At 40.0% G+C, this 24,876-nt stretch overlaps 1 protein-coding gene across 2 annotated transcripts in view; it reads right to left on the bottom strand.

Annotated features, from left to right (window-relative positions):
• The window catches only part of EPAS1 (endothelial PAS domain protein 1), a 75,917-nt gene that overhangs the window by 7,861 nt on the left and 43,180 nt on the right, over positions 1-24,876 (bottom strand). For both annotated transcript variants that reach the window (XM_021544322.3, XM_021544321.3), the window contains exons 3-10: positions 16,278-16,429; positions 15,598-15,682; positions 14,982-15,100; positions 14,684-14,886; positions 6,524-6,630; positions 1,740-1,887; positions 775-983; positions 264-451 (exon numbers count right to left, since the gene is read on the bottom strand). In XM_021544322.3, the coding sequence (XP_021399997.2) occupies positions 264-451; positions 775-983; positions 1,740-1,887; positions 6,524-6,630; positions 14,684-14,886; positions 14,982-15,100; positions 15,598-15,682; positions 16,278-16,429 (1,211 nt within the window). The remainder of the gene's footprint in view (positions 1-263; positions 452-774; positions 984-1,739; positions 1,888-6,523; positions 6,631-14,683; positions 14,887-14,981; positions 15,101-15,597; positions 15,683-16,277; positions 16,430-24,876) is intronic.

Here is a 24,876-nt window from a genome sequence, read left to right as displayed (position 1 = left end):
CTAGTTGTTTTATATGTTACAGTAATTACTAAAGGGTAAGCTGGAAGACAATGAGGACTGCAATGTGAAGCCAGGATATTGTTCCCATTTCAAAGTTTTGCTATTAATTCTTAAGGCATGATGCAGTGTAGGAAGAACAGAGATACTCTGGGCCTTGCTAATAAGACGAGAGTCAGGACTGCCAACACAAAAATGTTGTCTATATATATTGGTTGGATTTGAATACAAAACATGATTTTGATGTTTTTTAAAGTTCTTCTTACCGTGGAACAGCTACTGTTGCTGCTTGCACTTGGAGTACTGCTGCCAGGTGCAATCTGAGGCATTGTAAAGGATGGTATCGTCAGTGTTTCACCTTGAGCAGGGTGGCTTTTCACTTCCACTGGCCATGCTTTGTTTGGTGTCAAAACAGCATTGGTGAAGGCAGGGGCTTCCTCAAACTTCTGTGTTCCTGGATGGGGTTTAACAATATTAATGAATACTTTTAGCTGGTGCAGTGTTATGATATAACTGCAGCTATTCATTAGAAGTAAACACTGCTCCTAGTTGCCATGACAATAAGTTGGCATGGACTTAATGCACATTATTTAGTCAGCAAGAAAGCCTGATTCTGCTCTCATTCACAGAAATTTTCCACTGGTGTGAGCATGTGGGCTCTTTTAGCCATTACTCCCAATTTGTACACACAGCAAACAGCCCTCGTCTACTAAGTTTCTAAATGTAGGCTCACATGTGGTTCTTTGTTGCACAAAAATAATTTATACAAATACTAACCAAAATCCAAGGAAATAATGGCATCACCAGGTGTTGGTGCCAGCTGAGCAAGTTCCTCTGGTTCTTCCTTTAGCTTAGTAAACAAGAAGTCACTCTTCTCTGTCACAGGGATGCCGCTGTCATAGGCAGTGTTCATTGTCAGCAGGTGGGGCTTGAAGAGTGATTCTGTTTGGTCCATGGAGAACACAACATCGTTCTTCTCAATTTCACTAATGAGAGAACAGGTTTTAGGCATTTTATACCATAAAGATGAAAGATGTGGATAAAGTAGGCAGTACCAACTCCCTGAAGCTGGGGCTATAGGAGCACTTTGGCCTCTCAGTTGCATGCCAGGCTCTCGACAGGCGAGGCACAGTTCCAGCGTTGCTCAGCACCACCATTTCGGGTGACGCAGACAGTGTGGTCAGGACTTCTGTGGGAATACTCAGGGCTTTGTTGCTCTGCTTTTTAAAGGATGTAGTTGAGGTTGTTATGACCCAGACTATCACTCAAATAAGTATTTCCTATTTTGACCCCAACTAGGACCAAAAAACCTTGAGTTTTGCCAGATGAAGGCAAAGCTTCTGACTGGTCCTGATTTTTAAGGCTGTAAACAGCTTCTCCTAGCAACATATGATACAGTTACTACTTAGTTTTATCTCTTGGTCACAGCACTAGAAAAACAAAACACATTAGCAGTTGTTACACAATAAAATCTTCAGTGCAGACCTTATTCTCTGTTGTACAAGCACAGCAGCCACTCTGCAGAGGAGAAAGGCTGTGGTGTATTTCAACAGCGCATATGGGAACAGGCATGCCACATTTTTCATCGATGTCTAACATCAGTAAACAAGACTGAACAAACATGACTAAACTGATTTCGGGACAACAACGTTGAATAAATAGACCCTTGAAAAGTTCCTCCAAATATTGCGTTTCTCCAGCACGTGAATGCACACGTGCTCTGGTGTGGCCCCTGCACCCACCTCAGCACGTAGTTGACGCAGACGATGCACTGGGGCTGCAGGTTTCGGGTGTTGTAAATCACTGTTCCTTGGGTCTCCAGCCATACGTATCCCCCATGCTTGGCAAGCATACGGTACTGGCCTGTCACTACTTGACCTTTTGTACACACTGAGAAAAGGGGGCAGAGATATAAATAATGCATCAGGACAGGAACACACAACATGGAACACTTGTTTTAAATACACCCGCTTCTGAGTTGTCATTATGCGGAAGTGCACTATGGCATTTGTTGGATGAGGGATGTACTTAACTTTGGGGAAATGCAGCCATTTTAAACATGAAAGAGGCTGTTCATTTGAGGTTTCTACTCAAGATTGAAAAGATGGTCTGAATCTTCAGATCAGAATATGGATAAAATTTAATATGATATCTCAACTCCCAAAATAATGTCTGCTGACTGCATGTTTCCTGAGTCCCTGTTGTAGAAGTGACACAGTTCAGGCTCCCAAATTGATCTGTAGAAAAGTGAATTTATCAAGCAAACTATAGTTTCCTCATTTAGGTAATAGGTAAATATAAAAATCAGGTGATTTAAAAGTTATATTCATTAAGATTTTTTCTTAAATTAAGATCTTATAGTAGTAATATTACTTTTAAAAAGATATGAAAAGTAAGAATAATAAACAGGAATGCTTTGTCTAGAGGAAAAAAAAGCTGAACTACTGTATTTCTCTCTCTCTGGTTGAGCTGTGTTGTTCCTCTGTAAGAGCTTGAAATTAGCAGCCTAGGAGAAACCAAGACCCACATGACCAAATCAAGTAGTGTTTGTTTAACTCTGTTTTTTTGAACTATCCTGTGTTTCTCAAACAATAAACTGACAATAGTACAACTTGGGTTTAAAGCTTCTAAATGTTTGAAGGGTGAAACCTGTAGCCCCATTATTTTGTAGTATTTGCAGAGAACAAGTTTTCAGCGTGGAGCTTTGGACTTCTGAGATGTAAGGTTTTATGTTCTGTCTGTTGTAATTCAAAGCTGTCAGTGAAAGAAAAATAATGTTGATCAATAGCAAAAAATTTAGGGCTGGAGTAGACAAGCAGTACTTGCACTAATAAGAGCTTGTACTTGTAAGCAGACATAATCACACTGAATAGCAGCAGAAGTGGGAACTGGCCAAACTAAACCTTTGACCACACATCGGGAACCTTTCCTTTTAAACAGCTTTTACATCCAAAAGAAGTATGCCATCAAACTAATGCCCTAGAAATAATGCAATTTGACTCAGGAAGACTGGAAAATTGATACTGTGGTCTTTTTACAGAAAAGTTCCTTGTGAATGTGGCCATTATTGTCAGCCTGTCCTACATCGCCACCATACAAATGCACAAATCCAGGCCTGTGAAATGCAACAACTGTTTTGCAGATAATTGTTGCTGTGTTTATCCTTCTATTTCTGAAGTTTGTTTGTTTTCTTCCTAGGAGTATTTAATCATCCTTCATTTAATTTATTTAGACAAAGTAGAACATTACTTTTATTGATTAAATACTTCTGGTGGAACAAAATCAAAAGGCTTTCATTTCAAAGTGTTTTAGTGACTGGACTGTTCTGCTCTGCTTGTGAAACATAATTACACTGCTTCCTAATCATCAGCTCATCAATAAGAGTCACAGTGTAGGCGCCTGTTACATTACAAAGAAGCTTTTTACTGCTTTAATCTTTTTTATTATTATTATTCAAAGCATGTCATGTTCTGATATAATAAAGTACAGCAGAATCCCTCCAGGGGGTAATCTCATAAATTACTAATACACTTGTAACTGCTGACTTTATCAATGCTACATTTAAGATTCTGCCTTCAGAGTGAACTTCTCACATCTCTATTTTTTTTACTTTTTATAAAGTATACATTGCCTGTATCTGTACAGAACTAGTTACATGTCAATGAAATAGGCTCCAATTATGTTCCTTATCTTTGTGTGGTGAGGGGGGAAGGCAAGGGTAAATTTAATAGAACACAAAACCATGATTCCCTTGCAAGGCTTGCTAAACTTCTGATAACTGCATTACTGCAAGGAGATATACTCTATATATAGCATACTTCTAATACTATTGTTTAATAAATGCACGTCTGCTGAACATGAATTTTGAGGTGGCTATTTCTGTGAGAAAAGGATGTGGCCAAGGTAAATAAGTAAGTTCTGTATAGCCACATACTTGGAAGAACAAGGTCTGTGTAAGCTCTATACCTGCTTGGTTACCCTGCATTACACAGCATCTCAATGGCACACAGGATGGAATCCAGGCATCTGCTATTTGTGTTTTGTCAAGTTACATCTTGCTGTCATTTTGCCTTTGTGGTTGTTCTCTGACTTGGTAAGAAGCCTGATGGTTCTAGAAGATACTAGAACTCTTTATCTTAGAAAACCTAAAGGGGTCAAATTTGCTGGCAGTTTAAACTGATGGCTCTGTTGTGGGAAATTGCATTTATTACAGCAATAGACTTTGGTCCTGTGCTTTCAACAGTAAAAAGATAATCTATGCTGATCCTGTGCTGTCATAAATCCTATGGAACAGTTTGATCCTAACCATTTATAACCTGTGCAGTGCCTTGAGGACTTCTGCTGTTGTAACACCACCCCTCTAAGACTTATTCTTGCTCTCATTCTGCTTCTTGATAAGACCTTGTACCCTGCACCAGGTTTGTAGGACATGGCCCTTTTCAGTGGGCACAAGTGGCATCTGGACAAACACCCTGCACTACCTGAGGGTGATTGAGATGCTGGAGTGAGGAGCAACATCTGTTAATGCCTGGTCATGGTGGGGACTAGAAACTCCCCAGAAATCTTTACATGGACAAGTAACTCAGTGCTCCCATTTCATTAACTAGATGGGGATTACCACCAGGGGCTTGCTCACCCTCCCTTTCCTCTTACCAAATGGATTGCCAGCTCCCAGTTTATTCCTTCCTGGTACTGTCTCATTCTTAGAAATCAAACTCAAGAATTCAAAAGCACCAGTGCAGCACACACCCCTGATTTCACAGGATGACTTTCAATAACCCAGCACAGGATATTAACATCCCATCTATAAATACCACTTATTCATTTTTACTGTAAAAACACTAACGTATTACCTAAGAAACAATTTTTAAAATTACATGTCCAGATAACTCTCACTGCATATGAGCTGATTTATATTTTTCTTTTAAGCAGCTTTGGAAACAGCATGATTCATATCAACACTGTTTTACAGCACACAACTTCCATCACTGCCAAACAGTTTTTAAAGAAACATTTCAGCTTAAAACTGTCCCAAATCTTTGCCATTGTAGCTAACCCCTTAAGGTCAGTCAGCTATTCTTTGCTGCAATTTTCTCTGGGAAGTACAGAAATACTTTCTGTAAGTCTGTTTGGTGGCCAATTCCGTTTACATGTGACTTAAGTCATGGGCTTGTTCCTGAGGACAGAGGCCTGCATCACAGCAACTACAAGGTGTGCGGGGTTTGTTTTTTGATCCTGTAGATTCCAGTCTAGCTGCTTTGCTTTGTTTCTATTAAAAGATCATCTGCAGGGGTTTTAGTGATGTGCTGCTTAGACCTCTCCAATAAACTGGTTTGGGGGCCATAACAGCCAAGGGTGGGAACTGTCATTTGTCCATTAATGCACTACCTTGTCTCCAGCCAAAGCATTAACTCTTAAGGACAGAGACTGAAGATTTAAATCCAATTACTTTTAAAACACTGATATGAAAGAGATGGAAATTGCAACTGTGTGGCCTGCTGAAGAGAGGGATCTTGGACCTGATCTCTGCACCCAAATAATTCAGATACTTTACTTTAAGAACAGCTAAAACTATCAGTTCCCATAGGCATAACACTAACAAGAAGCAGCTGTTCCTGGCAGTAGGTATTATTTGTATAATGAATATCCCTTTAAGAAATCTCCTTGCACATCTACTTTGGATGTTATTTCGTATTTGTTATTATTTGTTACTATAGTTATTTGGTAGCAAAAGGACATTCAAAAAAACACTGCAATAAGCTCTTCCTATTTCCCTTTAGCTCTGTCTGCTGAGTCCAATAGCACATGAGAAAGATAATCACAGAATGGCTTGGGATCTTTAAGGAATCTTAGGGATCACCTAGTTCCAGCTCCTGCCATAGGCAGGGACACCTTCCACTAGACCAGGTTGCTCTGAGCCCCTTCCAACCTGTCCCTGGAGCTCTTCCACGCATAGGGCAGTCACAACCTCTCTGGCAACCTGTTCCAGTGCCTCACCACCTCGATACTGAAGACTTTATTCTAATATCTCAAGTAAACCCAGCCTCTATCAGTTTGAAGCCATTCCTCATCCTATCACTACATGCTTTTGTAAATAGTCCCTCACCATTCTTCCTGTAGGCTCCCTTCAGGTACTGGAAGGCCACATTTAGGACATGCCAACCAATACCTTCTCTTTTCTTTATGAACAATCCCAATTTTCTTGGATATCAGGAAATGCCCTCCTCACCAGGGCAGAACTGCCTAACTCAGCTTTTCAAATTTTCAGCTGAACCTTGCACTGTACCTTAGAGAGACAGTGATCCTCCTCTCTAACATCCAAGTTTAGTTTTAATTGTGGCAAAACCCAGGCCCTCTGGAAGGACCAGCAGTAGATTTCAGCTAGATAAGCACAGTAACCTGGTGTAAATACTGCTCCTGGAGAGTATCTGCAGACAATATGCACTTGTATTTTCAAATATGCATTGAGGTACCCACAGTTTATGCTTTACATGCAAGCGACAAAGAAAATAAGAATGTGACGTACAGTTCTGATGACTCTTGGTCATACTCTCTGAGTCCAAGGCATGGTAGAACTCATATGCTGAACGACCCAGCAGCTCCTCTGGATGATATCCAATCAGCTCTGTTATTCTTGTTCAAGAAAAAAAAGCAAGTATTTAAAATTCAGGTCACTGCAGCCTTATGCTTACATGTGCAGGGCAGCTATCAGCTCAAGTACTTAAACTAACAGAATTAAAAAAGCAAAATGAGAAATTCCAAGCTTCCAAACACATGAGGAGCTATAGAGGACTTCTGATCACATTCTGAAATATCTTCATGTTAAGAGTAAACTGCCTGTTCTACTACTGGAATAAAAATTCCTAAGGATGTCAGTGTGAGCACTGCAAATTTCCCTATGCCTATTGTATGCTATCTCTAACAGAAGGTATCAACTTCTGTTACTGACAGAGTTCTCAAGCTGCCCATTACATGCAGAAAGTCCTAACAAGAACCATTAAAATCAAATACATGTGAGGTGGGTAGTGGTTGGTGCCACCAGGTTTAAAGGTATGTGTACATTTTAAAAACATACACAGAAGGTACTTTGCGTACTGTTTTTAATAAAATAAAAATGCCAGGTGAGAAAGTATGGGCAGATAAAAGAAAAAAAAATGCTCATCTACTTAGTCTTTTCTCAGTCATTTGAAAACTCTGGCATATAGATTAGGTTACTTGGGTGACTAATCCACAAACTAAGTAGGATTTTACACAAAGAAAACTATGATCTCAAAAACTAGACCTTTTTTTTTTTCAGAGTCTTTTTGAGGCAAGGCCAGATTTCTCACAAGTTGGTTTTCTCACAACCAATGAAAATAGGTCATCAAACTGCAGATGATTTTCTCTAATGAGGGGGTGGAAGAAAAATGTTTAATTTCAATTGGAAATACCATCACACACAGCTTTACAGGAAACATGGTAAATTTAAAAAAGTACATAAAAATTGATTCAAAAGCTAAGATTATCTTCTGGTTTACAAGACAGTGACACTCTTGACTACATCTTCCTACCTATTATAATTCTTATAATAACCTGTAATGCAGAGAACAGCAGCACACAAACTGATCATGAAGCTGTCATAAACCTTTAAGCTGGGAGGTTTGCAAGGAATGGTCACATCTTGCAGCACTTAACAGCTGTCAGTGGCAGTGCCCAGGTTTTATGCCACGTCTCACTCAGAATGGCTTTATCTGCCACCACATTCCATTTGTAGTGTTGCTACTTTTAAGAGACATCCTCAGGTTTGTGTGCTCCCTGGGAGGACAGCTTTAGCCCAACCCTCTAGACACAAGCATGTCTTTACAAGACAGACATGTAAATACTATAAAACAAACAGAGCAAGAGCATGGCATTCATCTCCTGGATCCCCCTCCAGCAAGGCACATAAATTGGGACTATTTTGTGTATGGCTTGAATGCCAAGGTATTGAGTCAGCTTTTCTCTGCCTCCACCTCCACAGAACTCTATAGCTCATAGCCCCAGGACACCTTGGTTTTGTCACTCTGAAAACTATTCTCTGTCCTGATTTCCATGGAACAAACCTAGGTTTATAATACTTCAGTTGAGCAAAAGCTGTAGCTTGTATTGGAGTCCCCTCAAAAACGTACTTTTCTGTTTGTGTTTCCAGTTTTATTTACATTTAAAATTAGACCAACAAAGAGGAAATGTTTGAATCCAGGTTTTAAACATTTTTTTTTACTCTCTTCACTGACAAGCTTCTGATCTTTTAAATTGCATCCCACTCAAATCTAAATTGTTTTCTGAAACCACAATTGTTTTTTCTTTCTTATTGAAAAGTATTTCTCATAATGAATTGGTCATCAAAGCTGAATCATCAGGAGAAAACAACAAACACTGAAGGAGCCCTAATAAAATTACGTCTCGTAAAATACAGTTGCTGCTTGCTTTTATACAACCAGCTGGGACACAGTGGTGTAAGTGACCAGAAGCTTTTGCCAGGACTGTGGTAAATACATGGTATTTAAAATCAGAAACTATAGTCTTTGGCTATAAATCAGCACAATACCATAAAGCCATTCCAGTTAGTTTGGAGCTCATTGCAAGGGGAGTGAATTTAAAATACAAGAAGTTGAGTATTTATTCCTAATCCACTGAGAGCCAACTGGGGTCAAGCAGGGAGAAGGAAAACAAAATTAAGATAATGGGGAAAAAACCAGAAGCACTATGTACTCAGCAGCACCAGTGCAAATCCAAACCCACATTACAGCCTTCATGGAAGTGGCAATGGAACTGAGATAGCAAACAAAAAATACATGTTACAGCAGGCTGAGGTACTCTTCTCATGTAGGAATTGTAATCTCTATGCAAAATTTATGTATTTCAGTCCTGTAATTCCCCTTCTCAAACTGCTCCTTGCTGTCCATATTGAGCACCCTCACTATAAAATTACTCTTCCTGTCATTCCATAGCACAGAATGACTTGTGGTACAGTGTCAAATCTAATTAGATTTAATGTAATCTTGTATGGAAGTTAGCAAGTGGTGGTAGCATCTTTTTACTACAAGCAACTACATATTACATGAAAAGATAAAAATAAGATATCAAAAAATTACCCACAAACCCCACAACACTGGCTAAATTCTAAACCCATGCCTGGTAACAGTGAAATACTAATGAAGAGTAATTGTTTTAAAATAGTTACTTTGAAAAATAGTAAGTGTCTAAACAGTCGCTATGCTCTCATTGACCGATCTGTTAATCTGTTAACACAGTTCAGATTCATTACACTTCCCTTTGAAGATTCCTCCAAAAACGTGATTTAGAAAAAAATTGTAGAATGTTCCATTTTCCCACTCAAAACCCCCCACTAAACCTGGCTGATATTTTTCCTAAATAGATTTTTAAAAACCACTATTTTATAAAAAACAATCTCTCTCCAATAGTTGTTATCTCTATTAGTTTTGGGTGCTCAAATTGGCAGTTCACACCCTCCCTTATTCCTCCCGAAGTGCTGCTGACCCTGAAAAGCTTCAAAAATATCTTGTAGGCTGCAGGCTGTGCAGGCTGGAAATCAGGTTAGCATATTCCATGCCACATTATCCACCAGGGTTGAAGTGGGCAGCTATCCTTTTATCCATCACACCCATCCTGTGACTCTCCCAAGATGTTTGTGGAAGAAGACTGACAAAGCCAAGAGCCAAAGACCAGCCCTTGGGCCAGGAGGCAGCGAGTGCTTTAGCACAGGTCCTTGTAAACCTCACCTGAGCATTACTTTAAGGTTTGCCAGGGAGATGCACCCTCTAAACTTTGTGTGCTCTCCACAGGAGCGTTTTAGCAACACAAAATGCCAAGATAGCTCCTATGGAGCTATGAGAAGGAGGAGAACATAATTAAGAAAGTCAGAGAAATGTCTAGGTCCCATAATACCAAAGGATCATTTACACAACTGAGTTCAGGCATAAGACTTCTACTTTTGTTTAGACACCACACAGAAAATTGCTCTTTGTGCAAGCTGTGGAATGACAAAATTAGAAAACAAACTGTATGGTGGTTTTGGATGGCATTACTGTCATGGTAGGCTTCATGTTTCCTTTGCATCTGTAGAATGCTCATTAGTAAGATAATTATATTTTTTTTGTTGAAGATGACAGGTGGACTTTGAGGCTGTTTATTTTCCTGTTACCAACTCATTTCTGAGAACACAAATACCTTTGGGAGAATCTTAATTTTTGCCTGACTGACACTTCAGTTTTCTGAATTAAATTTGTCATCATGATGTACAGAGGTCAAAATCTCAAAAAACACAGTGAAGAGGTGAGCAGAGCCATTTGTAGTAGGAGATCTATCCCAACCACCACCACTCAAGTATGTTTTGAGCACTATTTCAGTTTCCTTTAATTATACAATATATATATAAGTATCTTAATATCAAATTTTGGGACATGGAATTAAATTTTGTGCTTAGGGTACGCAATTAAGAAATAAATGATCTGAATCCCATTTCTAGGTTTGTACAACTTTTCTCTATTTTATATCTTTGAGATATGGCAAAGCAATCGAAATTCACTGCTTCAACGCTGCATTTCCTACCAGATGAGCTAGTTCAAGTATTTTTTTAAATTGTGCTTTTCTGTCCCTTTATAGGAGCACAGAGCTTTTTATTGTATGACATTTATTGAGTTAAAATAGTATGGTAAGAACCATCAGGACTGAGAAGTCAGGCTCTGTGAAAGACTGGTCTAATGTTTACTGCTTATAAAAAATAGTTTGGTGTATATTCATCAGGCCCTGTGTGGACTGTGTGTGTGAGGGTGTGGATCTCTTAACAAAGTCTTTCTGTATTCAAACTGTTACCAAGTTATTGAAGTTAAATTGGTCTTGAGAGGAACAAACAAAACAAAGTTATACTTAAAGCAGAATGAGTTAAAAAAAGAGAGAAAAAAATAAGAAAGCCCAACACAGACACTATGCCTGGGGTAAAGCACTCTGTCAGCCTGCTAGAGCAGGCAGTGTGGCAGTCTTGCCAACTAACCACACTTCCTCTCAAAAATATTCATGGCACCTTCTACACTTACCCTGGCCAATGAAAAAAAAAAAAATGCAAAAAAACCAAACAAACAAACTGGAAAAACCAAAAACAAACAAAAAAAACCCCCAAAATGCAAAATCCTGGGACCCCCCTGGCCACTACTGAGCAGGATTGATGGCCTGGTCAGGTGTATCTGCTCTGTGAGGCAAAAAAACTACATGTGTACATGAAAATCTTCACCAGGACTGTCACTCCCACTCATTTTGTCTACTTTAATTTTGTTATTAATAAAAAAAGTAGGTCATGTTTTACTCTTAAATATGACATATACCAAAATTTAGTTTTGTCAAATGTGGATCTTTGGCTTCACATATCACCACTTCACTTGTTTCCATACTGCATTTTCCCCTGAGCCGGAATGAAAGAACAGGAGGTCCATTCAAGCGCTTGCCTGCATTCCCATTTAACTTAAAAATATTCCCCAAGTATAGGTCAAATGGCAAATTGACTTAAATCCTGATCCAAAATCCCATGCCTGCATACTTCTTATTTACTGAGACACAATAAAAACTCAGTTTCCTCTCACAGGGCACAGCCTGGATCCCCCATGAATACTAATATGGGAAATCTAACTGGGATCAATGCTATGGCATTGCATCTTCCTGCACCATCCTATTCTGAATCACCACACATCCTCTGCTGTTCCTTTTGTCGTCTTCAACTCTACCATTAAAATGTTCCAGTCAAGAAAAAGAAGAAAAGGGCATATAACTAATTGGGTTTTTGTAATCAGGGACATACAATCCCCCACAGCAAGCCCTGTCTTCAAAGTTCAAGCCAATGCCACCGAAGTAACAAAATCACCTTTGTACATTGACACGCCTTTTCTTCTGACTAAAACACCTTCACTGTCAATCCTTCCTGACACAAAAGCATTGTGCAGCTGAACTAAACCCTCACTTGGATTATTAAATTGTACCACTGATCAGCATTTCTGTATTACAGTTACAATAATCCTTCCTGTAAACCACTTAGCCAAGATAAGTGGAGCAAGGGAACAGTTTTAAGTCACTCTCCGGGAATGGCTGAAGCAGGCATTTAAGAGAACAATCCTTATTTATTATTCCTATCCACAAACCTTTCTCTACAGGCTGATCACTTTACAGAACTGTCTTAAAAATACAAACATATCTCAGCTAATCTCTGTGACTGGCAAATCATAGACCCATATACATAATTTAGGTTTGGAAGGCAAATTATGTGGGCTACTGTCTCACATGTTTTAAATGATGTCCAGTCTTGCCTGCTTCATATTTCATCTACCCTGTACCTTCCTAAGGAAAAGCCAACTAGTTTTTCTCACAAAATGCTGTAAGGTAGCCAGTCTGTTTTTTGTATGTTGCTTTGTGACAAGACAATGACTGTGAGCTTTCCTAAGGAGATTATGCTCAGAAATCTGAGTTTCTTTGACTGAGTGCTTTGAAAATAAAAACTTAATGCTCCCTGGAAGCAGACCTGTTCACATCAGATGAACTGCAAGGAGGATACCAGGACCACTGCAGAAGCCTGGTAGAGGAGGCCCTCCATGATACCAGCTCTAAACTGGAAGTACACTGTCCCTTATGAAGCAATGATCTGTGTCAGCCCTGCTGTGTAGCTGCAGACTGAACAGAGTACATAGAAAAGAGTTTAGGCATCTGACTGGCACATGCTGCCTTCTCTCCTCCACTCCCCAGCCTGGATTTACATTCCTGGCATAAGCTGCTCCTTCAATGCAATCTGTGTAACAGCAGTGAATTTGATAAGAACAGCTGAGTGTTTTGCATTTTTATGTGTCTAGTGATGTGTCGCCTGCTGGAGAGAAATCAGCATCTCTCTAGGAGGGAAGTGGGGGCTAGGTGGATCTGCTGCAAACAACCTGAAAAACTCCTCCTTCTCTGCCTTGGCTATCTTTTTTGCAGCTTCACCAAAATCTGAATAACACAGGAATGAAACATCCAACCAAAATTATATAGTAAAAGATGTGCTACTTTATAGTCTGGTTTTGGAGAAAAAAATCCCTTTAAAATCCCTACAAGTTCAATCCTCCAGAGGAAGCTGTCATATTTCACTGCCATTTGAAACACCTTCCCTGTAAATCAAATGTCCACTATTTAAGACAAGACATAATGTATCATTATTTTTAAAATAAGCATGTGTATATTTATGGGATAGCATCAGTCCCTCTAATTCTCATTTATAATGGCTTGTGCATTAAGTCTTACAGAAACATGTGAATGCCGCAATAAAGTAAAATCCAAAATCCTCTGCTCCTCTCCTGTAACCTGTCACTGAATGGCCCCAGTAATTCTGAGCACACTGCTTTTAATAATGAGTCACTATCATACTGAGTCACTCCCTCCAGCAGCAAAATCCTATTGATATCTCAATATTTTCATGCTGAAAATATTAACAAAGGAAAAAGTCTCATTGTGATTACATCAGAGACCATTTCTAGTTACTTGCTGCGCAGCTCTCAGAGAGGTCAGAAGGTCGGTCACAAGTTTCACACTCGCAATCTTGCTTTCATCCCCAGCTGCTAACACTGCAAGTTTATATGGCTGCTTCATCACATTGTTTAAAAAAATAACCTTACTTAGCAAAGTTTAAAAAAACCTCCGAAGGTTGAAGAAATCAACAAAGATGTTGGTTGGTCCTGTGAGTTTCTGCGTAAGTTGCAAGCATGTGTATAATCTCACTGATAACCTTCTAGACCTCAGAGGTTCTTAGCATTTCTGAATTTCAGGAGACCAATTTCTTTAGGCAGAGAAGTTTATCTTAAATTCAGAGATTACCTCAAAACCCCCAGACAACCCCCAAATCCACAGCAGTGAAGACAAATGAAGGACACAAAGAAACTTCAGGAGGAGGGATCTCTGGCTCACTCGCATGCGTGGAACAGTTATCATAGTACACACTCAGGGAAAAGAGGTAGATGGCATGAAATATGCCATCCCAGTACAGTCAGGCAGGTGGGGACTAGAGGGATCTCCATTTTTTCCACTCAAGAGTGAAGTGTGGGGAGCAGAGGACAAGCCTCTTGCCTGATCCAAGGTCCTCCCCCCTTTATTTCGTCACTAAAAGGCACAGGGAGATAACCAATAAAGGCTATTTGCTTTTCATTGAGCAAGAGGCTGCAACTTCATTTCAGAGCAGCAGGTACTCTGGATGCCTTGGCAATTCTTGGTTAATGTAGAGCATAAAGTACTTGCCAGCTAACTGATAACAGCATCCTGGGCCAAACCAACCGTAAAACAGTCCTTGACTAAGGTCCATACGGCGTGCCCTGGGACACACTCTAAAACAGGAATCCTGTATACCCTTCATTTTGTTAAACCCCAAGAAGCTGACATTTGTGGCTCCAAGTCGCCTCATCCTCTGCCAGTAAAACTGAATTCCTCACTTGGCAGGATGAGGAAATACAGCAGCAATACAGTTTCACCCAAATTGAAATTTTTGAGGTGGATTAAGTGAGCCATTAAATAGCTGTTTTGGTAGCAGGCTGAATTTTTTTCTGGTCCTTGCTTACCAGGTCCACACAAAATATTTGGAAGAAATGCTTGTTTTGTTCAAGAAGATAAAAAACACCTCTGGAAAGGAAAAGCCAGTGGAGCATACCTGTCATCACAGTAGGTGAATTTCATGTCCATGCTGTGGCGACTCAGGAAGGTCTTGCTGTCCAGGGGAATATCGATGTTTGAAGGGTGCTGAATAGGCTCACACATTATTATAAGGCAGGTGAGAAGAGGCTCCTTATACCCACACAGAGTGTGAGGAGGGCAAGTGTTATACACTTTAACTTGTCCAGTGCAGTGCAAAACCTGAAATAAGAAGAAACAAACTTAGGCTGTACTTTCTCTCCACATCAAAATGTCTATTAAAATAAAACCCACTTAATTTGGCTCAAATATTGTACCTTCCACGTAGCAGACTTGAGGTTAACAGTTCTGCCTCTGTTGGTAACAGTGCATTTCATCCTCATGAAGAAGTCACGCTCAGTTGACATCTCTTTGCTTTTCTTTCCAAAGCCTGGACCTGTATAAGGAAAAGGCAAATTAATTTTCTCATTTTTCTTTTTGATTTCTTCTACTTATAAGCATGAAAGATTCAACAGAAATAACAGACTAATTCTCAGATAATTAACCTGCAGAGACTATCAAAGATTCATGGACCATTGTAGAGCAGTTTGTAGTGCTCAGACCTAAAACTTTAAGTGGAACTTAAATAGGACTTTGTGCATTTTAAAGCTATGTTTTAGCTTGCAGCACATTAATCTTTCCACAGTGTTACAGCTGAAAACATTATACCTGTCTAAACTTGATGAGGGAAAACACTAAACAAACACCTGGTACTATCATATTTAAGCAATATTTGGCAAAATAAAATGAATCTGCAAAGCACTGAGTAGCAGTTAATGATTACTCTAGAAATGAAAATTCCTTTTACCATGACAAACAGATCTCTTTTGCTAGCAATTTACTTCATTTAGTTATTTCAGGAACAAACAAGGATTTTTGTATTTTCATTATTACCATTTTTCAGACTCAGATTCTCTCTAATTTCTTCATGGTCACACGGATGAGTGAAGTCAAAAATGCTGTGTCCAGTGAGTTCCACCTGTGTGGAAGTAAGAGTTACACATAGCAAATCAAAGCAACTGAAAGTATTTCTCTGTTTTTACATACAATTGAAATAAAGTTGGTCACTAGAACTAAATGCATTGACAGGATGCTCACAGACACAAATCCCACGACCCTCCTTTTGTTTATCCTATGTGTAACTCCTCATTTTCTCCCCAGAATGATTCTCTTATCTTTGAATTTGCACAGTGCAGTTAACAGTCAGCACCTCTTGTTATTTTTGACACAGGACAAAACTCCCAGTCCCCAAAGCAGAAAAGGGGGAACCAAAAAGAGCAGCTCTATCCCCTTTGTCCCATAGTCTTAAGGCACAAGTAGAATAATGCCTTCTCTTCCTAGTAAGATGTAGGAAGGCAACTTTGCAGTCACCAAGGACACTACAACTAGATAGGAAGGGAGAGGGAACCTGCAACCCATGTTGTCTGCTGCGCAGGGTACCTGCCTGAGAAATAAGACATTTTATTTCCAGTCTTTCTTGCAGCGACACACAACTGGGTTTTCTGCATTTAGACGTAAGAGTTATTTCTATGAACTGTATTCCAAAGAGAGGAAAGTGTAAGGAAACAAGTTACCTGGGTAAGACCCATATATTTATTGACATTCTCTGACAGAAAGATCATGTCTCCATCCTGTGTCACCACAGCAATAAATCCCTCCAAAGCTTTCAGGTACAAGTTGTCCATCTGCTGGTCTGCCTCTAGTTCATTCTCATTGTCAGCACATACTGAGAAAAAGAAAGAAAGAAAAAAAAAAAACATTTAAAGCCTTCAGCACCCCAGCCAGCCTTTTTCAATGCAAGAACATCCAGTTACAAGGAGACAAAATATTTTTGTGCTGTTAAAATTTCCTTTCAACAAACCTCTTCTGGTGGGGCTTTCAGAACAGCATATGAAAAGGACGCCCTTATTACTAGAAAGGCAGAAGATACTTTTCTGAACATTTTGGCAAATGCAAGACCCTCTCTTCACCTTTAGCATGTTTCTGCAAGATGTGTTTTCAGTCACTCACACCTGCAGATGCAAATGACTGAGGTGCATCTTCTCTGGCGACTTGCAACATTTATACTGCCTAAAAGGCACAAGGTAGAGGGCAAGCCTTACAAAAGCTACATAAATCTCTGCATCCCTAACAAACACCTAACAGGACTCTTCCATTAGGTCAAGCTTTCTAAGAAGTTCAAATACAGCTCCTACAAAACATGCCTCTTTACTCAGTACAGATGTATCTCTTAACACTACTTTGGATTGAAAAAGTAGAAAACTGCTCCCTTGAAGCCATTCTGGGTGAATCTCTTTGTCATCCCATAAATCTTAGTATTCCTTGGAAAACCACAGATCCATCTCATTGATACCTGCTTTTTCATCTGCAGACCTCAGGACTTCCTATACTCCACTCCACCAAAGTCTGACAAGTTTCATCACTCACCCACACTTCCCTTGTCCTGAAGGAGAGCCTCAGACTCTGCTTATGTCCTAGATGTTTGCCTATGCAGATTCATGAACCCAGTGTACCTTACTAATTTCTGGAAAAGACATGCCACTGTTCAGCTGAAACCTAAGGCGGTGATAGAATATTTATTACAGATATTTTTCTTTTGGTTATACATTTTCCTGGTACCTTTTGGCTTCAGTGTAGCAATAATTGATGGCACCGTGATGCCCTCCTTGTGTGGCCCATCCTGTGCCATGGGAGGCAGCACATGGCAAAACTGCAGGCAGGGGGGGAGGGGGCAGGCACTGCTCCTCCTGATGCCAGTCACACAAATGCCCATTTCCCTTCTATGCTTTTAAGCATGTCTCAGCTCCATCAATAAGAAGTTGTCAGGGAATGACATGCAGATAGCTAGTATTGAAAAATGTCTGTGTAGGGGCTGGCCCATTAATTTCTTTAGATATTTTACGTGAAACCTCTGGAATTATTTTTTACAAAACCACTTACAGATACTGTATCTGGTCTGTGTAGCTCAGACATGCTGTAGTGAGCTTATCTTTACAGTTTTGTCAGTTAGCCTGCACATTTGTGATCAGTCATTGCAAATAACATGGTAAGGCTCAGATTTTGAAGGGAAAAAGCAAGTAAAAGAAGAAAAAAAACCCCACCTTATTGTCTCAGAATAAGGAATAGCCAACTCCAAAATCTGGGGCCATGGGTAAGTCCCATCTAGATCGAAGATGCCCTAAAGCCCATGGCAGCAAGGATGATGAGAGAAGAGCTGAAGTGATTCTGCTCTCTGTCTTCCTTCCTGGTGGCACAAGAGTGCTCCAGGCTGGGCCCACCATCAATCTTGCAAGAACATTGGAACACAAATTCCTTGGAGAAGCTGCTCTCCTTTGATGGTTTAATGTTGCAATTTCAGCTTACAGTTTGTTCTGTAGTACACATACTGTTAGCACTTGAGAAAAGTAATTAATTTTTTGTTCTTTTCCTCAAAGAAACAGCACATTGATCATATTCCTTCATGTTTCTTGTTGAAATACTCATTTTGCAAGAAGTCTTGAAGCAGGAATAGAGCATTGCTTTGTAAAACATTACATGATTTGGGTTTGTTGTTTTTTTTAATAGGGAAGAAGCTGAGCCAAACTAATGCAGTTTTTACTTTGAAGCACTAATTAGTGATGATTAAAGGATAAGTTTAATCTGTACAGCTCCTGGAACTGCATCTGCTGGTGCCTGAGGATGGACTGCAAGCAAACCAAGAGGGATGAGCAGTTGCAGTGTAGAGCCCAGCAAGTACTGTTTGGAACAGGTAAGTGGTGACAAAAACGATGCTTGCTGCTGCTGCATCCTCCTGTTCCTCAACATCCCTCCCTGGCAGCAGCCCATCACACATCATGCAAACCAGGGAAGAAGTGGACTCAACCCCAGAGCTATGGAGAGCACTTTGTTTATCACCCTTTGCCTCTCAACAAGACTGGTAGCAGGGAAGAGAGGACGCTCTCTGGGGATGGCCAGCACAGGCTGGGGATTTATCATTTCACATCCTTGCACTGCAATTCTGGCTACACATGCAGGGGCCAGTTCCTCCTCAGTACAAAGCAAATGACTTCAGGAAATTGCATCAGGACTAGCATTTAAAATACAGAAAATATACAATAATATATTTGAATTGTACGCACTTTGACCAAAATGACATTTAGGAAAGGAAAAAGAAAAAAAAAAAAAGGAGGTAAGTGACCATCTGCTCCCAAGCTTGTTTCTGCTGCATAAAGAATGTCAAGGGTCTTTTTTTACTTTTCCGGAAGCAAACAAATGGTTTATTCAGCAGGGATCATGGCTATTGCCCAAGACAATCAGCCAAGTGTGGGTTCAGAGAAAAAATGACTTTTCAGCTCTAACCCCAGACCCTCCTTTCCATTTTTTTTTCCCAGCTCATTAAGTTTGCATTAACAAAACATGACCATTCAAAGGCAGGAAGGCTATTCAAAGCATTTGTATTCTTAAATGCCTCCAACAGTGAAAGACAAACACTTTACTTGTATTATCAGATGATTAAGTTTGCTTTTCCCTGTATATAAATTATATTACTTATACAAATACACACAGAGGACATGGATCACTCACATCAGGGCTGCAGGTTCAAACCCTTAAGGTCCGAGCTGAGCACAGCACTGAAAGATATAGTCAGCTTTAAAGTACGTGGTTACAGGGGTTTGTGGGATCAGAGCATAGTGTTTTTATTAAAATTATCTTTGTCCAGCTGGAGGCATCTGTGATGTGGACATAGAGGAGGGAGAGGAGATTGATTGTGCTGCTGCACACCCAGTCTAACCTAACCCAAAAGTATGACCAAGGTGTTTTGCAGACACACTCCAGCCTCCCTGGAAACTCAATAAACCCCACTGCACCCCCTCCTTTCTCCTCAGCAGCCTAGCTGCAGCAGGAAAGGGAAGCTGGCAGATTTGGGTTTCTTGTAGTACCTAATAGGACGTGCTCACGTTTCAAAGGTGAGGAAACCGCAGGTGTTATCAGGCACATAAAGGTGGGTGCCAAGTACCTCCAGAGCCACTCTGCTGCTGCTGCCCATCTATTCCTTGCCTGTCCCCACAGCAGCCTACCCAGAGCAGCTCCAGCACTGGGGGACACACCAAAGCTGCTCATGTCTTTGACTGTTTCCAGGTTCTTTGCAAACACAGAAGGTGTCACGTGTGCTAACCCTCTGAAGCAGATCAGCTACCTGAGGATCCTAAGTCTGCAGCAAAGAAATATGCTGGGCTGCACTGTGGCTGTCCTGGTATGCCCTGTATCAGGTAACTTGGTATAATTATAGGAATATAAATAATAAATAGGAGTCCCTCCTATGGCTGCAGTGTCAGCATTAGAGCATGTTGCCTTTCTTCTGTGGAAAACACTAACTACTAATACACAGAGGATATACACACTTTAGGAAAGTGATACATCAGAAGCAGTTCAGTCACTGACTCTAGCAAAAATCTGGTTTGCTTGAGAAAGAATCTATTTTGCTGATGCAGAACAAATAATGGCATGGCTACTGCAAGCTCCTCCCTGAAATCCCCACTGTGTTTCATTTTGCTTTAAATTGTCTTCATTGATTTACCTTGGTGCCAAACTGGAGCATTAGTGTAAGAAAATTCAGCTTCAGATGGAAAATATTTGAGAAGGCTGGGACCAAAGGGAAGTGGGAAGTTAGCATGAGGAGGTGAGAACAGAACTTCAGCCTTGGGTTTCCAATAGGTCTGAGATTACTTTATCCAGAGAACAGCACCTCATGTAGACTTGCCAACTTTTTGCAGGTATTTGGTAAGGGTAACAGTGGGACTCAGTTTATATTGATTTTTAGGGGATGTTTTTGTTTTTTGTTTGATTGTTTTTTTGTTAGGATTGCATTTCAAAATAGCTGCTATCTCAATTTTGAAATAAGGATGTGTTTCTGTTTTTTTTCCTACAACATTATCCACCTCCCCTCAAGGGGAGTACCTCAGTTCTGGCACCATGACAGTATAGCAGGGAGACTGGACTGCAAATATGGCAGTTTAAATTAATAGCACATTCAGCAGAATGAAGTGCTGTAATATTGTTGTTCATATTATAGCTACTTGATGGAGTCCAGCCAAGATTATATTCATGTAACGCTGGAAAGCCTATACAGGAGGAGAATCCCTGTCTATTTAAGATGATCACAATTAAACATTTTTACTTAGCATTCCAATTATACCATGTACTGTTCTGTGCACAACATGGAAACAGTATTATAAAGCTATTGTTTCAGTTTGCTTCCTGAGATTGGGAGATGTTGAAACATATCAAAAAGCCTCGTAAAACTGCTGCTGTGGCCTTCCTGGGATGACTGTCAGAGCTACAGGGGAACCAGGAACAGAGCAATGGTCTCCCATGTCCCAACATTTGATGGGTCATCCACTGCTCACTTTGCCCCAGGGCAGAAATTCTTGAATTTTGATACAGTATTTTTCAGTCCATGTCTCAGTCTGTATTAAATTTTGGTAAATATTTATTTTTAGTAATTTTCTAAACACCAAATAGAATTTATTCATTGACAAGAAACTTTGAACTGTAATGGCAAAGGCTTATTGCAATGTTTATGATAACCTTTTATGCTAAAAATAACTTCTGTAAACAAGCTTTGATTAATTCTCACTGTCAGGATGTGCACTGTTCCCAAGTTTAAGAACACTTTTTCCGTAGATGCTTGCTCATTTCCTTCAGTCCAACCTCTTGGAACAAGTCTGAAGGCTCAAAAATCAGGCTTCTCCTTAAAAGAAGTAACTGTGCAGGTATAAACAATCTAGCAAACAGCCTCTAACTCCTCTCAACACCTTTGATCTGACTCAAAGGGGTCTTTCTGGTCAGTTCAGAGGTAGAAAATGATAAAATGTGTTTCTATTGGAGGTCACATCATCACCTGCACAGAATTTTCCTGGCTTTGTCTCATCCTGGTTCCTATAAGTACTAGTAAGTTGTTTATATATTGTACGTAACTGATACCAGGCTACAGCTGCCACTCTGGAGGAGGGTTGCAAAACCTGCCTGATACCAGTAGGCAAAAGTTAAAGAAGATCTAACAGCAGCTTCATCCTGCATCAGAGAGAGCAGCTTTGAGACAGACTTGTTTCCTCATGGTTTTTTGTTTTTCATCAAAGGAAAGTGATATTTTCTTCCCCTTTTTTTCTGTCTTGATGGGGCAGTACATCCTGTTCAAGGGGATATTTTCAATGTGTTCAATAAAAGCTTTCAATTTAGATACATCAAGAGAAAGCTACTCTTAAACTTGAAGCTTCCTGAAGGGCTCTTATCTCCAAGTGCACAAGCAATCTTGGATAAAGAAAACACTTATGTTAGCGTTGTTTTGATTGCAGAGTTTGTATCTAGCCAAATCATTCAGATGCTGCTCCCAGGAACTTGCTTGGAGTCCTGCAGCCATTGGTGTTGAATGTTAGGAATACAGCACCCCATCAGATCAGGCTTTGAGTCCCATTTGGGTGCACCTTTCCCTGAAAGGGGACATCACTTTGAGCAGCTGAAGCACTCAGCACCTGACTCACTCTCATTCCTAGCAGCACAGTTGGCATAAAATTACAATTTTTCCAATGTAATAAAAGCAATCAAGTAGACATGCTATTTTTAAAGCACTGTTTTATGCCACAATGGTCTGACATTAGATGCAGCTTGTCGAGACATTCAAAAACAATGCCCACATCAGTTCTCCCTACAGTCTGTCCTCTCCCTTAAAAGCCTAGAGAAAAAGCTATTTTTTCCCCTTCTGCTCCCTGCTGGCTTTCCGGCTCTGTTGTCTCCCTCCCTTGAAACCTTCACACTGGCTTCCTTGTGGCCTCCCTTCTCCCAAACAACTTCCTGTCTGTATCCCTGTTCCCTCCCCATTTCTGCTGCTGTCTGCCTGCACAAGAAAAACTCCCAGCCAGTTTCCTTTGCTGGATTTCTGCACAGAAAAGACACCCGGGTGACCACACAATTGGGATGGGATTAAGGCAAGCCAAGAAAATTGTGTTTGCCTGATTAGCCTGATTAAAGTTCATAATCCTGGCACAGAGAAATTCACTGTACTAAAGAGTTTTGGTTCCTGTAACACCTTTAGCATCAGCATGGTTCAAATAAACACTTAAAATTATTGGCAGTGTGCAAACAGTCTTCCTAAAATGGACTCTCCTCCTCATATACAGACAAAAAGAGAATATTGAGGCAGCCTTAGCAACTACCACAATATTAGCTGTTAACCAAGGTAAAAGCCATAATGGCTTTAGCAAAAGCCATTATTTCTCTTTTGCCATCTATTAGCTCCCCAAAAAAGCATTAGCTTTACTTACTAGCTATACTAGAAAACAATATGGGAAAAGTACTGCTAACAGTTTTTCTGACCACACTAAAGGACATAAGGTCCCAAATCCAAAAGGTCCACTACTGATAAGCATCAGAATGCCTATTTTCAGAAGCAACTTTATGGGATCAAAACCTTTACTTGAAATGAACAAAGATCAGTTCTAAATTTATCCCAAACATTTGAATGTGACGATGGTAAAAATGTATTATGCCAACAGAATTAGTAGACATCTTGAAAAATATTTAAGATGATCACAATTAAACATTTTTACTTAGCATTCCAATTATACCATGTACTGTTCTGTGCACAACATGGAAACAGTATTATAAAGCTATTGTTTCAGTTTGCTTCCTGAGATACTAATCTCAATCAGGCCGTCAGACGAACAGCCTGCATTTCTAAATGTTAAAGGCTTCCTCTCCAACATTCCCACACAGAATTGCCTACTGTGAAAATCAAAGGGAAATGTGTTACTAAGTAAAGCAGCAACTTTTATAAAGCTAAACCTGGTATTTTTTACCCTTTTGAACTCTGAGATATACAACCAGCTATTTCCTATTATGATAGGATACAAGGGCCCTACAACGCCTGCAGGAGACGTGCACTCTGCAATCCAGAAGTTGGGATTTTTTGAGGCACGTAGCGGGAGAGCTTTCAATGAGGGCTCAGATTCAGGGGCTCTGCCATTCACCTGCTGAAAGAATGTGGGCATAGATTTCCCTAGGTCTTGGCTTCCCAACAGATAAATTATCATTATGCAGATACAGCTAATAAAACAGCCCAAATTACACAAGTGAAAAGCCCTATTCCAACTCAGGGAATAACAGCAAAGGGCATGAGACATTCAATGCCAGCGGAGTGAGACTGGCAAGTTGCCTACAGTCATCTCCAAAATCCCACCTGGAGCATCAGCTTGCAGAAAGATGAGGGTACAGTCCTGGGAGAGGCCTTGTTCTCTCCGCTTCAGGCAAAATTGCCTTACAACAGAGAGATGTATTTGAGAATTGTGCCCACAAACAGTAACACAAAATAAAATATGGTGTGCTAGTAGGTTTTGATAGACTAAATTAGAAATAAAATAAATGGTAATCAAGCAGTAGTTTTATCTCTATCCCATTTTGAAGCTTTTTTTCAAGTTGCAGCAAGTGTTATTTCAATGTCCAAATTACTGACATAACAAATACACTCACTTAACTCCAGTTTACAGTAGGTGTCCAGCCCAAATAATCCAAACCATTTCCATAAAGACAACATAAAGCAAATAGGGGTTTGCAGGCTGGGGTGGGCATTTGATTCTATGCACTTCCACCTGTCCATTTCCCATTTCATCTATCAAGAGATGATACAGTGTTCCCTATGCTCCTGATCAGTCAAATCAGATTTCTCAAATGCAACAGTATGTTTATGGTCAAATTCCAGGCTGCCAAACACACATGTGAAATCTTTGCTGCAGCTTTGCTTGGGGATCAGAAAGGGTCCAAAGCAGAAGCAAGAACAGAACAAGTACAAACATCACCCAAGCCCATTTTCCATCTTGCTTCACACTTGTCAAAACATGATAAGCAGAAAACCTCTTGATCTGTGAGCCACTAGCTGCATCAAAAACCTACCACTCCAAATTAAACTGGACGGTTTGCTAGTGTAAGCCAGTGTCCTTACAAAGACTGGCATTATTCAGAGGTCCAAAAAGATAGGAAATTTAATTTATATGTTAGCTATACTCAGAATAGTAGATGAGAAGTAGTCAAGGTTTTCTGACTTGAGTTCTTCAATTATAATATATTTTCATTATCGGAAAATAATACCCAAAACTTCCAGAAAATCCATCCTTTTAAAGCACCTTAAATTCAATTCCTCAG

Source organism: Lonchura striata, chromosome 3 (genome assembly GCF_046129695.1).
Source record: "Lonchura striata isolate bLonStr1 chromosome 3, bLonStr1.mat, whole genome shotgun sequence".
NCBI classification, from domain to species: domain Eukaryota; kingdom Metazoa; phylum Chordata; class Aves; order Passeriformes; family Estrildidae; genus Lonchura; species Lonchura striata.
Note: the sequence above shows the minus strand (reverse complement) of the source record. Positions and strands in the feature narration are given on the sequence as shown.